General features: G+C 40.7%; 1 protein-coding gene across 3 annotated transcripts in view; it reads right to left on the reverse strand.

Moving 5' to 3' along the window:
* Positions 1-522: 522 nt before the first annotated feature.
* LOC143366987 (hemocyte protein-glutamine gamma-glutamyltransferase) overlaps positions 523-17,379 on the reverse strand; it is a 32,458-nt gene continuing 15,601 nt past the window's right edge. Inside the window, exons 2-9 of one of the 3 annotated variants that reach the window (XM_076808541.1) lie at positions 13,203-13,696; positions 12,729-12,955; positions 11,200-11,801; positions 8,137-8,234; positions 7,422-7,712; positions 3,475-3,635; positions 2,856-3,139; positions 523-1,344 (exon numbers count right to left, since the gene is read on the reverse strand). In XM_076808541.1, the coding sequence (XP_076664656.1) occupies positions 1,332-1,344; positions 2,856-3,139; positions 3,475-3,635; positions 7,422-7,712; positions 8,137-8,234; positions 11,200-11,801; positions 12,729-12,955; positions 13,203-13,677 (2,151 nt within the window). In that variant the 5' untranslated portion in view covers positions 13,678-13,696 and the 3' untranslated portion in view covers positions 523-1,331. Of the gene's footprint in view, positions 1,345-2,844; positions 3,140-3,474; positions 3,636-7,421; positions 7,713-8,136; positions 8,235-11,199; positions 11,802-12,728; positions 12,956-13,202; positions 13,711-17,379 lie in introns of those variants that run through there. The other 2 variants (XM_076808542.1, XM_076808543.1) reach the window with 2 other exon arrangements.

The following is a 17,379-nucleotide window of genomic DNA, read 5'->3' on the forward strand; positions in this document are numbered from 1 at the left end:
TTTGTTTAAAAACAGTGGTTAAAATTAATAATTTGGTTAAACCTCGTAGTTCATATTCTCAGGAATATTATAAACTAAAAGTGTGCAAAATTTGAAGCTGATTGGTCAAATAGTCTTTGAGTTATCCCCGGCGCCAATTTTGAAAACGTGGTTTCGAGAAAAACGCGCTTAAAATGCGTTTTAGGTACCTATGCTCGGCGATTGGATGCGCGCTGACTCACCAGGCTATAGTATCGATACGGAGTTGAATTTTGGCCTATAACTTTAAGAATATATTTTTTAAATGTTTTAGAAGCGATTTATGAAAAAAAAATTGTTTCTATTTTTCGTTTGATTTATACGGTCTTTTCCCCTTACTTAAGCCTTAAGCAAATACACTTTGCAATTTTATCTTCGTAGACAAAGTTTACGTGACATTGTATTGGAGTGATTGGTAACTGATAAAAATTTAATGCAGCGACTAGAAGATTGGATCGATAGAATATGGATGTTTATTCAAACTTATCGTTACAAGATTTCGGAAATATTTTGTACTATTATATAAAACATTTGAATTTTTCTTCACGCATAATAATATTGTTATAATATTATAATATTAACGTATTTGATGAAAATTGAATATTCTAGTATATTTATAATAATATTCATACATAGTAACATATTCTAAGATAACGCGGCTGAGAATAATCTGCAGTTGAAATTTCGACTTATATTTAAAAAAAGAAACGCTTATAAAAGTTTGACCACTTAAATGCAAAAATTACCAACAATGAAATAAACTTTTCTAATAAATTAAACCATTTATAACATAATTAAAAATAAGCAAAGCAACATTCAATCGTATCAAAATTCTATAAAAAAAACATGTAATTTTTCAGGAAATATTAAAAAATGTAAAATTATCTGACAACTTAGTACGTCAATGTAACGAAAATGGTGATAAATATCTTAACATCCTTGGTGCATTATTTTCACTCATTGCACGTGCAAATGTACCTATAAGAACTTACGTGTTCTTAGTTATTTTTAGCTTGCCACTATGCTCTTCGATTACGCAATGACACATCTACGGTATGACCTCAACCTTTGTCTAGAAGCGACGCAACATTAAGTAAGATGTTTTTAACTGTGTGTTCGTCATCGACCGAAAAAGGGATAGGTATGCACTTCTGTGACTGTGAATTGCGATGAGTCAGTACACGCGTTCGGTGCACATTCAATCGGATGAAGTTTTGTACGGAATCAAAAATTAGAATGTGCTACAGAGTGTAAATAAATTATTTGTCGTGGCTTTCAGAGATGTATCTACACATCTGGATCGGGGACATTTGTTAAAAAATCCGCCTGCAAAATTGTTTATAGCATTCAATACTAATGTCAAATTTTGTTTTAAAATGTCGTAAATGAACCATTTGGCCAGGAAACATTGTTAAAAATTTCACAACGATTTGATTGTGTAAAGTTGTACAACTACACGTACGTAGAAGAGGTGCCCAGATGGGAGCCGAATACCTACTTGCGTTTCGGGATCCGGGTCAGAACCGAACGCGGAGCTGTTACGTTGCTAACCACAGCCAGGGTTGTCAGAAAAGCACCTCATATGATGTAGTAGGTAGTAGTAGAGGGGCAACAGATATTGCAAGTAGAATCCGTGTCGTGGTAGGGAGTATTGGAGGGGGAATCCTCGTATGTATAGAGCTATAGGTATATGTATATGTATACTAATACGACTTGTGCACAGCATGTGAGGATTTCCCCTCTACTACTCCCTACTACGCCACTGACAAGGAGAGTATCCCAGGTGTCCGCCTCCGATTACTTTGAATTTTCGATATATTTTGGCGGACCGAAAAATAAGATATACGTGTTTTTTTATAGCGGCCCGTTTTCATATTTATGGGGTGAAACCACCCCTCAAAGTTATAAGATTTTCAGATCTCCAATGGGGAAGATGACGCAAGACTCGACGTAGAGGGCGCCACTAGCGCATGTACTACGGTTTTGCCTGAGTGCGCCTGTGTGAATGGTTTGCGCGCGAATTTTTCATTTGTGGAATGTATGAAGTGGGTAGTTACATATTGTTTTACACGTGTGCTGGTGGCGTCACGGGTGGGAAAAAGTTGCAGTAATCTTGCTCATTGCTTTGGTTCTTGGATATGTTTTAGAGTACCGAAAAATAAGAAACAGGTGCCTTTTTATTTTGGTCTGTTTACATGTTTAGGGGGTGAAACCATCCCTCAAATTTCATGAGAACAGGTGGTGCCCACCTCCGATTGCTTTGGTTTTTGGCTAAAACAATCGGAGACGAAAGCTGAAAAATCTTATAATTTTCAGGGGTGGTTTCACCCCCCCCCCAAACATGCAAACAAGCCAAATTAAAAAGATACCTGTTTTTTTATTTTTCAGTCCTCTAAAACATATCCAAAAATCAAAGTAATTGGAGGCGGACACTTCGGATACTCTCCTTGTGAGTGAGTTCCTTGTACCAATAACTGTTCTCCATCTGTTACTCCCAACGGCAAGGCTGCCCTTTAGGGTGCAAATACATCCTCAAGTTCTGGGACCCGGGCAACAGCCAAGGGCTGTAAAGGTGTGTTATCTTGGTAACCGTTGCGTGGGTTTTGGAAGAACTGCAAGGGTTTGTGTGCGCGCATACGCGTGAAGCCCAGCCATATAAACTCGTGGTTCGAGCCAGCTTTGTGAAATCTTTAACAATGTTTCCTGGCCAAAGGGTTGGTTTACGACATTTTAAAATAAAAGTTTACCGATCCAGATGTATAGATTCAGCACTGAAAGCCTGAACAAATAATTTCTTTACACCCAGTACAATCCTGATGGTTTCCGAAGATTTTCACTCATCCTCATCAAGGACGTCGATGGCAGCAGATCCTGTAATGTCCACCAGCTGCTTCGAGGTAAAAGTGGCAATGATCTTCTGTTGTCCAGACTTTTGTGGGACTAATTGATGTTCCACGTAGACCTCCTCTTCTGGTTCGACGTCCCTGAACATCAACGTCTTGTTCTTTGAAAGTCCTGGCCCGGCGTAATTGAATCTGCACTCCGTCAGTGCCCTCTTCAAGGGATTCTTAAAACTGAGCGTGATCGTCGATGGTTTTCCAACCATGGGTTCGTCATCGATCTAAGAAAATGTTTCATTTTAACCATCGCACTGTGTTTTTAAAGGCACGCGTTTATGTAATTTATTTAACAGTAGTTTCAACTGATGAATAGTCAATTTAAATTAATTTTGTTCCTTTTATTAAAATGGATTTATTGAATTTCAAATTTGAAACATAGAAAAGAGATTGAAAGTTTAAGAAAATAAAATGAAGAAAACGAAAACTGAATATAAGGCCTATTAAAATTCATATTTATTTCTGAAGTAACAAATCAACTATAACTCAAAATGGAATCGTACAAAACCACGTTTGTAAAGCCTTGTCTCCTTGCTGTAGTGCCAGTCTATGATTTTACCTTGATCACGATGTTTGGTTTTAGGACCTGGAAGTCATCCTCGTCGGCCCAGGTTTGCCTGGTTTCCTTCACCGTGGTAATGCAGTACAGCTTCATAATACAGTATTCCACCAGCTTATCCAAATAATCATCTACCGTTACTGTGAGCCTCAACTGTTCGGCTGCATCAAATTAATTAAAACGTGATTAAGATATGGAAGTTTATAGGAATACTAAAGTCCATTTCATATATATTGGCCGGTGAGTTCGGTTTCGCGAGCAGCGCGCGAGGAGAAATCAGCCACCACCACCTGACGATCGTGGATTGGCAGTTGAAGTTGCTGGGCCCCCAAAGGGTATGGTGGGGTAACGGGTTTATTCTTAGCGTAGTAGTTGTGTGCGCTATGAAGATATGCGTAAACCAACACGAGATGAAACTATCGAGAAAGAATCAATGTTCTAACCAATCAGCTCCTGAATTTTTTCAGACCTAACGCACACCTATTCTGATGTATGTATTTCTACGTTAAGAACTCGATTTGGCCTACACGTTAGGAGCTTGGCGGTATCCCCACCGCATTTGACTCGCTCCTGTTCTGCGAAGGCGAGAGTGAGATGGAACGAGAACAAGAAAGAAACAAGAAAGTGGAGGTGATGCTTCGCTGCGTGTTTTGGGATCTGACATGGGGGCGGAGCCTAACCAAGATGGCGCCGATATGTGTACAAGATTAATGCGTTGTATATGCGGTAATGTAGTTTTTTGCGAAAATGTTCCTTTCTATGTAAAGTAGTTGTGATTGGGCAGGTTCAAATCCTGTTCAGCGAAATTTTTGCAACGGCATGAGAACAGGCAGGGATTGATGTGTACCCATCGAGCGCTTCTACTTTTCGCCACCAGATGTCATGGTGACGAATGTCAGATCCCAATACGTATCTCACGGGCACCGAATCCCCACCGCGCGACGAGCAGGCCTAGCTCGAGAGAGAGTGAGAACGTTGAGAAAAGGAGCACCGAGCAGGCAAGTGGTGTGGTGGGAGAATACCCCTCACGAAACTCACCGGCCAATATATCTGAACACGACATTAGGCTACTCGAGACGCAACACAGTGCGATGAGTGTCTGTTTTCCGCCATGATGGCGGAATCTCCCAGCCGTGCGGCTAAAGTCCATTTCATATATATTGGCCGGTGAGCTTCGTGAGGGGTATTCTCCCACCACACCGCTTGCCTGCCTCGGTGCTCCTTTACTCTACGTTCTCGCTTTCTCTCGGGCTACGCCTACTCGTCGCGCGGTGAGAATTGGTGTCCGTGAGGTACGTACATATGCAGCGAAGCATCCCCACCACTTTGAGTACATAGACGGGACACGATTCCGAGCGGTCGTTTCTCGCTTCTTTCTTACCGAAGGCGAGAGCGAGGTGGCACGAGAGCGAGTCAGAGTTCCTCGCGAATAAATACTGTACAGACATTGTAATGCTGAAGATAATTTATATTGAAAAATGTAACAATATTTACATGTAATTGCATAAACATTTTATTGGATGAGAATTTATTCGACGAATGAAGATAATTTTTTACTGGATGAGAATTTATTCGACGAATAAAGGTAACTTTTTTATCCGACGAGAATTTATTTGACGAATAACGATAATTTTTTATTCGAAGGTTTTATTCGAATAAATGCGTCGAATAATTTTTTAACTTTCGTCAGCGTCGAAACTTGGTGAGTCACCAAGACCCCAAGTCGCCGTCGCCGGTCCTTATGTTCGGCGCTCGCCACTCGGCCGGACTCGACCTTCGGCGACTCGAATAAACACGCTCAACGAAAGTTATTCGTGGCTTTATTCGAGGGCTTCGCAAAGATAAATGCTGCGGATGAAAAATTTATTCGACGCATTTATTCGAATAAAACCTTAAAATAAAAAATTATCGTTATTTGTCGAATAAAACCTTCGAATAAAAAATGATCGTTATTTGTCGAATAAATTCTCATCGAATAAAAAGTTATCCTTGTTCGTCGAATAAATTCATCATCCAATAAAAAAATTATCTTCATTCATCGAATAAATTCTCATCCAATAAAAAAATTATCTTCATTCATCGAATAAATTCTCATCCAAAAAAAAATTATCTTTATTCGTTGAATAAATTCTCATCGAATACAATTACTTATTCGTTGCTCTTCGAATAAATGTAACTTCGATTATTCGAGTCTCGAATAACGAATACAAATTATTTATTTTTTATTCGTTATTTGAGATTTTTATTTAGATAAACTTTTGCCCAACTCTGGAGCGTACGATGTACGTGAACGACGAAGCGAGACAAAGTATCATGCTTTATCTCTTTCGTAGTCGACGGCAACTACGTGTGACTCTTTTGTCCGCTCTCGCTCGTTTTCGGATTCTCTCACTCTTGACCAAAGAATTCCAAGAAATTGTGGGGATAGTCGCCGGGCTCCTAACCAGGGATCGGCGGATTCCAGCTACCACAAGAGCGGTGGTTATGTCTGCGTGACTGACGCAGGCGCAGTTCACGCAACATTACCACCGCTCCTGTAGGTGTCTCCCCCTCCAACAGCGGTAGCTGAAGTCCGCCGGTGCCTGCACACAATTACTACGCTAAGAATAAACAACAGCCACACGGCTTCGTTCAGGCGGAGTCGAGCAGCGTTCTCGTTACCCCACCATACCCTTTGGGGGGCCCAGCAACTTCAACTGCCAATCCACGATCGTCAGGTGGTGGTGGTTGATTTCTCCTTGCGCGCTGCTCGCGAAACCAAACACACCGGCCAATATATATGAAATGGACTTTAGCGCGGGAGCTCCAGCGGAAGGCTGATTTGCCGGGCTTTTTGTTAATATCTCGAAAACAAAAACCCAGATCCCAAAACGGTTAAGGACTTTTCAATTTTTTTTTGCATCGGGATATTGCAAGCTCCGGGATGTCCCTCAATTCTGGGACACCCTGTATGTCCCCGTTAATGTTTAAAAAATAGTCCTCGACAATAAAAATTGCAATTTTTTTCGCCTTCGCAAATAAAATGTGTTCAATAAGGATATAATCTTTCAAAATTTGAAGAAATTTTTTTTCTCCAGTTTTTCGGACTTTTTCGAAAACCGCTTGTCGCACGGGAAAATGGAATGCAACATAAAACATGCTCCTTGTCTGGATCTACAACTTTTGTTTGACATATGTTTTATGTAATCAATAACTTAGAGGATATTATATAAATTCGACATTGTGAGCTGTTAAATAAATATTTAAATGTTCAAGAGCCCAGAAGCACCTTTTCCCGTTACCCGATCGAGCTCAAACTTTACACAGATTTTTTTTTATTATTTGGAAGAACTGGGGCTCGTCCGGGATGGGGGGAGCACCGATTGTCACACGAAGCCGAGAGATGGCGTTTAAGGTCGTTGTCTGCGACGCGAAAAATAAGAGATACGCCGAAGTTGTGCGACAGTGACACTCGAGGACGAATGTCGTCGCAAAAGGGCCGAGTGTGGGGATCAGGAACCTCCATTCCATAAGAGGGGGGTCTGGACTGAGGGACCACGGTAGGCGGATCGGCGGGCTTAAGCTACGCTGATTAAGGGGGAAACACCTACGGGAGCGGTGGTTATGTGTGCATGAACTGCGCCTGCGTCAGTCACGCGCTTATTACCACCGCTCCTGTAGGTGTTTCCCCCTCCATCAGCGTAGCTTAAGCCCGCTGATCCCCGGACCACGGAGAGTCGGCGTAGCCGTGGTGGTTAACGCTCTGCTGATCAGTACCCGGCCGGCTCGGGTTCGATTCCCGGTGCCCGTGGCTCTTTTTTCACCTACTGATTCTTGCACATATGCGTTTTACTAAAAAATGTTGCGGCAGCGTGAGAAGAACCTAACATCGGAAACGTTCCGCGTTACTCGTCAATACCATTTTTTAAGCTGTTTCAAATTAAGATCTACATATGTATGATACTCACTAGCATTTGGCTGAAGGACAAAATCGCCGGCTGCTCTCTTCACCAAGTTTGCCTTGACTCCTGTATAATAGACGCTACCAGCAGATAAGATGGCTTGAATGGTTCGTGGTTGTTTCGATTTATTCTTTATATTCACTGTCACAACAAACGGTTGTCCAATGTTCACGCGTTCGAGGTCCTCAAGATTGAACTCTACGTCCTCTTTCCCTGGCGAAGGCATAGAGTAAAATCTCTTCGCGACGTCAGTGCTACGTACAGCTCTGTACAACGTCAAGCGTTCAGCTTCGGTTCCTAGATGTAAAACAATCAGACAGAATAGTAGATAAGACATTATTCAGAATACCTGAAGATTTGTAGATGATATAATATGTATAGGTTTTCAGGTCAAATATTTAGAGTAGACAAGTTAGTTTAGAGTTAATGAATAAAACATGATTGATACAAAAGAACATGAGTAATTGAGCAGTGAACAAACTGACCAATAAAGAACAAAATAACGAGGAAGAAATGTTACTTAAAATGTGTGAACTAACTAAAAATAAGTGAAGATATTACGTTGATGAAATGCAAGCCAAAGTGGTAAGTAAAGATGAATATGTAGGAATTACTTGCATCTACATTTATGGAAACAGAATAAAAAGTAAATCACATGATAATTTATGAAACCCTGAAGTATCACTGAGTACTTAGTGAAATTTGATTAATGCATATTTACCTTCTTTCGCTTTGTACAATGACGTTATATCTTCTCTATCTCTGTCACCATTGGGATCAAAGATCCAAGGAGCTTTCGTCAGGATCATGCGACCAATGCTGTTGGTAAAAATGATGATTTAAATTTTCATTCAACGAGGTAACAATCTGACAAAATACACTTCACGCGTTCCTAATGAACAAACGTATCGTAGGTCAAGAAGTGCCAAACGTAGTATTGCAGTTTGAAATGATGGAAACCCCAAGCGATTATCATTGCAATAATGAATTTTAAAGAATCGATGACTCACAAAGCAGATAAAACGTGCGCGCGCGAATTTACTGTGTTTCTTTTGCAATTAACAGCTTTTTCCACTAACGGTAATGTCTTCAAGCAATACCTCAGTAATTCATTCTACAAGTCTGGCTTGTATTTGATCAAATACCTGGACTGCGTACATATGTACAAGGTACTTTAAATTTATGTGGAAGATTTCCAAAGAAGTAGGTATATGTATATTCTGCAAAGAATATGTGACCGTATGAAAGAACGTTACTCTACATTTTCGACTTATTTCTTCATGTAGAAACACCCCCTTCAGATTGCACCACCAGTTTGAAGAAACCCTGTATACAGATAGTAGAAAATGAAATGGGTCATTCTACGTGACAAAATAAGATGAAAATGAAGAGTAACGAAATTGTGGTAGAGAGTTTGTTCTTTAGTTATTAATGTTTAAAAATTCGACTGAGAAATGCCTGAAGAACGATCATTCGACGACCAGCCAATCGCGTTGCATAGGTCAGTAAAGGTCGATTTAAGGTCGGTGTATACAGCCACCGAGCCGAGGACGAGCCCGGGTCGAGCCTGTGGTGAGCGGCCAACGAGCGCTAATTGAGTATCCACTGAATCTCCACCCAGCGAACATGAAACATGTCAGCCTAGCTCGTTCCCGGCTCGTCTCCCTCTCGTCCCCGGCTCGGTGGCTGTATAAATCCGCCTTAAAGGTCTTAGCACACTTATCAGTTCTGGGACAGTTCCGTGTTGGCGTGCCAATGGTAAGAAGAAGAGATCTTCTTGTGGGGTTATTTTTATTAATAATGAAAGTTCCTTTGTATAGACTTAGTTTTTTTTGGATGGAAAAATGTCTGCTGCATCGCATGGAGTAGTCAGATTTTTTCCTAGACCCTTAGTTTTGGAAATAAATTGAAAGATATCTTCAAAAATGGGTGCATTTCGGGTGTACTTTTCCCTTTGATCGATGTTTAAACATATTTAAATGTTCATAATGCAATAATAACGTATATCGTTGTATTCGGGAGGGTTCATTAAATAATTTGACGCAACGATCAACTGAATAAGTATTACCGTTTCGACACAAAAGATGTTCAAAGTTAAAAATTTACAGTTTTTTTTAAAATCGAATTTCTCAAAAACTGAGGGTGATGGCGACAAACGGTTTGCGGATTCGTTTCCAGGACTCGAAAACCTATAAGAAACGGCCATTAAATGTTACAAGTCCGAAAAAAAGTCGAATTTTGTCGAACTGTGTAGTCAACGCTTGGAATTTATATTTGTCCGCCTAAAGGTAGATTCACACTATCCGTCCAGCCGGCGGCAAGCTACCGTCCATCCAAGCGTTCTTCAATTTACATGGTGACATTCACATTGTTCCGTCCGACGACCGCAGTCTTGAACGGCAGAATGCCCGCCGGGCAAAAATTTTCGAGAGCGGTGGGGAAAGAGCGTCGTACGCGCTAAACCACGCCTTCATGAGCAACAGCGCCGTGGTGGGGAGTATACGTGAGTGAGGAGTCTGAGGCCCCTTAAAGCTAGCATCCAACTTTACTCGGATGTACGATGTGTAGCGAGAAACTGGATGTGTACAGAAATTTCTTTTGCTATTTCCTGAACGTTTTTTTAACTTCCTCAACATATTTACAGAGCCACTGATACAGGTTTAAAAAATATTGACATACACCACGTATAGAATTATTATTTGACAATATTTTTTTAAATAAAGGAGTACATAGGGGTCACGCTAATATCTCGGGCGAAGCCGAGATGGGGGAGGTTAGTATATAATAAACATATGTCACACAGGGAATTCCACCAATAACTTAAATGTTTTTCCTTTTATAACAGGCTAATTTAGAAACGATGAGTTGTACACGTTACGAACGGCAGTTCACGAAAAACGTATATATATATAAATGCGACAAAATGCTGTTGTTTCTTTGTAACGGTAAGATATCTAAAAATTACAATACTTTTCAGAAAGAAAGTTAGCTGTCTCAATGACTCGTTGTATTTTACCCCATTTCGATTCAATACGTTCTGCTGGCCGAGAGTGCCGCTGAACGTCAGCAACCCACCTTACAGTTTACACGCATACTACGGCAGCTAGTGGCCACAGGGTGGGGGGACTGCTCACGGCGTTGCTCTTCGCTTTGCTCACGAGCAATCGAGAGCGCTCTTGCTCGCCACAGCCTAGCTGCGCAGGCCTGGTCTACCGTCATCATGTAAAACCTATTGAAGAATGTTTGGAAGAATTGGAGAATGTTTGGATGGACGGTAGCCCGCTGCCGCCAGACGGATAGTGAGAATCTACCTTAATACGGTGGCAGTGTACGTAGAGCGCTGCCTCTTTAGCGTCGCACGGTATACCTGACGGCGCGGACGGGAGTGGAAGACCCCCAAAGGGCTCGCGAGCGCCGGCTTGGACAGCGCTGTTTAGGGGGGTGATTCTACAGGCCAAAATAAGATGACAATACAAAATAAAATGTTTAATATGGCGCTTCGTTTTTTAGAAAATTAACTTTCTGTGGGGTGTGAACTGGCGCCCTGTAGTGAAACATCCCGTATGTGACGTATTAGCTTTTATTCGCCGCATTTAGCATGAAAACAAAATATTATCATTGATTCAACAATATTTTTAGCCTTAAAAATGCGACCTACGTCTTTTTATTTTAACTTTAACACATTTTTAAGTAACTTAATACTAAATGACAAAGTTGTTCCCTAATACGATAAAAATCATTTTGAATATTCTATATATTATCTAAATCATTCGAAACTACTCACTGATACTTATTACAGTCGATCTTCGAGTACCCCAGATCGCTCTCCGGGTCTTCCTTCCATCTCATAAGATCAGCGTTTACGGAAGCCACCATGAACGTTACGTCATAATTATACCCAACAGCTCCTTCTCGAATCGCCTCAACAGAAGCGGGTCCACACTGATAGAAACCCTGCGAAGGTTCCTGAGGTGTCGCATCGATTGCTTGCCAACCACCATAGCCTTTTGGCAAGTCTGGCCTGGCCATCCAGACATCGTTCCAGACGTGGTAATTCCATATCGAATCCTCCCCCTCGAGGTTGTTGGGATCGTACTCAAGCTCCTCATTGTCTTTATCGTAGTAACGATCAACGGATAGCGAAGCGTTTGCGTCGTGGGCTGAAACTAAGTTTGACACCACCCTAGATGGTATCCCAAGAGCTCGGCACACCGTGGTTACCGCGCCAGCGAATACCCAGCATTGTCCATATTTCACTGATTCGCCGGTTTCTAAGAACTGCTCTAGGATCGGTACACTTCCGGTCCACGTGGCGGGCGCAGTTCCGTCGGTGTACTCGCCATCCCAGCGTCCGGTAATGACGCCCTTGTCGTCATTGGAATTTATCTGAAGCAGTTGTTAATTTCAAATTAAATACAGTGTCAGTAACTGACACGGACAACTGTGAACTGCTCTACATATTCCACAACAGGGAAACGATAATTTTTACCACTGACACTGGCGGCACTGAACCGTTACGAAACTGATATGTAAGCGTAGTAGAGGTGTGCGGGTACCCGACTTTTCGGGCTCGGGTCGGGTGGGGTAAAGTCGGGCGGGCTCGGACGGGGGCCCGGGACAGATGGGTCTACGGGTAGTCCGAGTCGGACTGTCCGACTGTGTCGTGTAGCCCGATTACTTCGGGTAGCGCGATCGTGTCGGGTAGCTCGATTATTCCGGGTAATGCGGTGTTTGATAAGTTGATATACGTATTCAGCTTCTTTAAACAACCGAGTACTCGACAAGCATGTACAAAATCTTTACCTATATGAAACTTCAGAATAAGATAATTTTCACGTGAAAAAATAATGCTGCTAACGGGTTTATTCAAAATGAACTTCATTTGATACAACCTGTATATTAATTTTGTATAAGGTGCATAAGTTGAATTTTTACTTAAGGAGGATTTTGAACAAATCCGTTAGAAGCATTATTTTTTCACGTGAAAATTATCGTATTCTGCAGTTTCATATAGGTAAAGAGTTTTGTACGTGTTTGTCGAGTACTCGGTTGTTTAAAAACGCTGAATACGTATATCAACTTATCAAACACCGCATTACCCGAAATAATCCAGCAACCCGACACAGTCGGACTACCCGTGGGCCCGTCAGGCCCGGGCCCCCGTCCGAGCCCGCTCGACTTTACCCGACCCGACCCGACCGCTCGGGTACCCGACACATTTGATTACCCACACGCTTAGGGATAAAGCGTAGACATTTTATCGGCCAAAAAGCGCGCCCCTCTTAACCGGGCATTAACTAGCAATAAACTTACGATTCTTGAGATAGCTCGACACATCTTGACGGGGTCTCCTCTGGAAACAGCCTTAATACCGGATCTTTCTAACAACAATTGGCAAGCTGGAAGTATGCATGCGTCGAATTGACCGAAGATCCATTCTCTGCCTCGGGAACTACCCCACGGACCGACCCATACCTTTCCCACATCATTTAGAATGTACTCATCCAGAAGTTGTTCATCCTCCATGTACACTAGGTCCTCTACAAACGGAATGAACACTTGTATAGTAACAAATAGACAAATCGATAGAGGTGCACGAATGTCAGTGCAAAAATAACTAAACGTCATTAAAGTATCTAAAGTAAGCTCTCAACATCTTTAAATCCATCTCAATCCCAAACACCTAATTTTCATCACTAATTTGAATATCAAATACGTAATTAAGACTTTTAGCGTCCAGCTTCTATTAGACAATTGAATATCAGATTTTTAGGCAAAATGTCGCACCTTTCATCCACGGATTGAAAAGTAGGTAAATGTCTTTCTCGTAATTGTAGGTATTTGGGGGTTTCCTTCTACCCACGATGGTGGTCTCCACATTTAATTGCCACACGCCTACAGGACTATCAATGGGACTTCTAACTTCCACAGACAAATCTGCGCCGCTGACACCAACCGTTCGTACGCCCCATGCCTCCAAATCGGTCAGGTAACTGTCTCTATTGGTAACGGTGTTGACTCCCCTGGTACCCTTCATGACGTTCGGATTCGGACCGAAACTGAACAGTAGCCTGACGATGTCCGTCTCATCCACGTATTCACGATTAAATCTCAAACCCACGTTAAAAGGTTGACCTCGCCTGAAGACTGGAATTGGTGGATCGCTATGCACCAGTTCATAGTTTACGGTGTGATGAGCGGTGGCGTTCTCTTTCTCATAGAAATGCACCATTTCGACGACAAGTGGCTCTTCCGACGACATTTTTACGGCTGTAATGGAGCTGTTGCAATACAACTGATATTAATTATTGTGGGCACAACAACTGAACAGTTTAGGATATATTTCGAATAATATGTAACCTTATTTCAGGATTGCGTCGGTTTCAAAATATAATTATAGTGTTTCATTTTAAAAAATAGTTTTAAAATCGAAAAGGTAAATAACGACATTATAACACATATACGAGGGTGATTGTCTCAAAATAAGTATATTTTAATGATACGTTTAACTATTTGTATTTATGAATTATTGAAATTTTGTATGCTTACAATTTTTTAATCAATTTCAGTTTTACGTGCAATGTGAATATACATAACAAAATTAATCTTAAAAGTACGTTAACTTTTGCTAACCAACATGTACAGGCCACTTTACACCCCCATTACGTCCTCAAGTTATTAATATTATCAGTATGCTAATAATAGTAATATTATTTGATGTTCATATACCTCATGAAAATTTAACACTAAACTATTGCTTAATCGCATTGAGGTTATTGAACTAACGTATTATTTATAAAAATGGCCATTTAACACCACAGATATATTTTTTAACATTTACACCCTTTTCTATTTAACTGTTAATTATATCTTTCTCGTAAGTTGTAACAAGGAATTCAATGATATGACAAACAATTATTGTTATCACGTTCGACAACATTAGAAATCTTTTGATTTAGTTTATTAGGATCTATGTACATCCAGGGAATTCGATTCCATCGGACTGACTACAGACACACAGTGTAAGAGTGTTTACGTCCGAAATCGAGATGGTGATTGGTGATTAATTCCGGAATGTAAAAGAGGGATATCTTGCCCCGTCGCCTCCAGCGTAACCGTAATCCCTCGGGCCGGTCACGATTTTTGGAGTACTGTGCGGGACAGGTGGATTGGCATTAAGGGGACCTTCCGGTCTAGAGCCCAACAAAATAGGTGATTTTTAGAAATTAATTAAAGGAAAACTACTATATATACTTTAATGGGACGTTTTCAATTATATTAAAGATGTCTTAAATTATAGAAATATATTTTTTGTTTTATAATTAATCATTGCAGACGGCACTGGGGATTCATTAAAGTCAAGGCGTCAAAAAATTGATCCAAATCGGTGGGACCTGTATCTCCAAAAGTTATTATCCGATTCGACTGAAACTTTTCATATTTTGAAGAATATACTGCTGGTTAGGGGGGGGGGGGGAAGGGGTCAGAGCAAATTACAAAAATAACATTTTTTTTAGATAATAACGACACTTGAAATTTGAAATCACTTTCCCCCTATATTTTTCATCTTTTCAATGCCTTCGAAAATTATAAATTTTCAATTTTTCGTATTTGTTCTGTTTTCCCTCCTAGCCAGAAGTATATTCTTCAAAGTAAAAAAAGTTTCAGTCGAATCGGATAATATCTTTTGGAGATACAGGTCCCACTGTTTTGAGAACACTGTTTCGAGAAAAACGCGTTTAAAGTTTTACGTGGGCGCCGAGTGGCCGGGTGTTACCCATGCATTTGCCGCTACTCAAATGCCTATAATAACTTCGGGGATTTTACGAATTTCAACAAATCCTTCTAAACACGTATTCCTAAGATGTTGAACATTAGAAAAATGAATTTAAAAAAGTCGACTTTTAAGACCGGAACCTCCCCCCCCCCCCCCCCCCCTTAAAGATCGAGGAGGAGAAAGAAGAGGAGATTGATGGTTTTGTGCGTGTTTTTCGTCTTGGGACCATCACGTCAGTCAGACTCATCAATGGGGCCACAGCTGACGGCCCCTGCCCTACACACGGGGACTAAGAGGAAACAAATTTGGAAGTTGTATATATAGGAACGAGAGTGGACGATAGGACTTGCGAGAAGAGTAGACCTCTAGCGGCGCCGGTGGAGACTAACCGGCGTGTCCCATGTGGTGTGGCCGGGACGTCACAAAGAGCCAGCGTGGCTTCATTGCGCGTGTGTGGTCAGTCCGAGATATTCAAAGTCACTGTCTGTAGATAGGTTCAATGTAAAAAAAATACGAATGTACTTTATAATTATATACCTAAAACAAGCGTATAATATAAAAAAAAACAATTTTGGTGTTTTACTTGTTTCATATCCTTAATCCTTCAATGTCGTGAAATATACCTACAGTCTGTTTTTCGAAGATTTGTAGACAGCTTTCATTCTTGACTGTAGTACACGAGTTCATTGTGGTATAAATAAATAGTAACTAAATATAAGTCGTTCCATGCGAAGCAATTCAACACTTTTGCGTAAATTTTTTTTGAAAAATTTAATTTCCTTTGTACATTTACATATTTCGAAACGGTCATTATTTTATCCTGACCAGTTTTATTGACACGTGGCAATTGTACTTGGTGACTGCCATCCCTCGTGTGCGCGACGTGCGTGCACGACGGACGTGACGAGCGTTTACACGAAACCCCGACCCGCTCTCGCTCCATCTCGCCGCACTCTCGGCACGAAAGAAGCGAGAAATACTGTACACATTACTAAACGCCTAAACTACGTAATAACATTTTGTATGAAAACAGTATATGACCACAAATCCTACTAATCCTACTAATATAATATAATAAATGCGAAAGTGTGCTTGGATGTTTGTATGTATGTTAATCACGTCGTAACTACGCGACGGATCTTTGTCAAATCAACAGACGCAGTCGCGTCTGGAAGCTAATTCCCCCTTCCCCTCTTCCCATAGGCACACTGAGCGACCATGTCTCTATACACGAAAGATAACGAAATTGACAGGTCGTCGGACCTATTTTAGCCTTATTATCTTATCTTAGACATATTTCCGGTGTTTTAACATGAACAAAAATTCACAAATTATGAAAAAAGTGATGCAATCCCCCCCACCCTCCATAAACATGACTCATGTATGAAAGAAGCTAATTCCCTTTAATTCTCGAAAAAATTAAAAAAAGTTCAGATGCAAAGATGGTGAAATCTACTTTGCTAATTCCAATTGTATACAAATCAATTCAGTGCTCAGATTTTCAGCTTCGGTTTTAAGTAATTAGCGGGCTGTTGTATAAGAAAAAAAATTCGCATCTCTCTTAATCCACTACCGACTTTGATTCGTTTAAATTAGTCTCTACCAAGTTTTTATTATCTTCGATCGTAAAATGATCTTCATTCTCACGGGCCGCTAATTACTTAAAACCGAAGCTGAAAATCTGAGCACTGAATTGATTTGTATACAATTGGAATTAGCAAAGTTGATTTCACAATATTTGCATCTAATTTTTTTTAATTTTTTCGAGAATTAAAGAGAATTAGCTTCTTTCATACATGAGTCATGTTTATGGAGGGTGGGGAGAATTTTGTATACACGTAGTCTAGGATCGGGAATAACATATAGGATACTTTTTATTCTGATTTTTTTAACCGATCTGGATCAAATATTGCGTAATTACTCTTTAAACCCTGTGGAACATATAAACTACCGTAAAATCTGGACATCCCTCTCCTTCCCCCTATTTCACCCCCCTGATACTATGTGGTAATCAAAGTTTTACCAGGGCAACGCCGCACAGTGGGGCACGTAACATAGGATTCGCAGAAAAAATATCATAACTTCGGTGTTTCTCAATATTTTTGAGTACTTTTTTTTTATATTATTTGTTAATAGCCAACGGTTATACGGACAGCAACATAAATAAAATTGAAGCATCTTTAACAA

This window comes from Andrena cerasifolii, chromosome 3, assembly GCF_050908995.1.
Source record: "Andrena cerasifolii isolate SP2316 chromosome 3, iyAndCera1_principal, whole genome shotgun sequence".
NCBI classification, from domain to species: domain Eukaryota; kingdom Metazoa; phylum Arthropoda; class Insecta; order Hymenoptera; family Andrenidae; genus Andrena; species Andrena cerasifolii.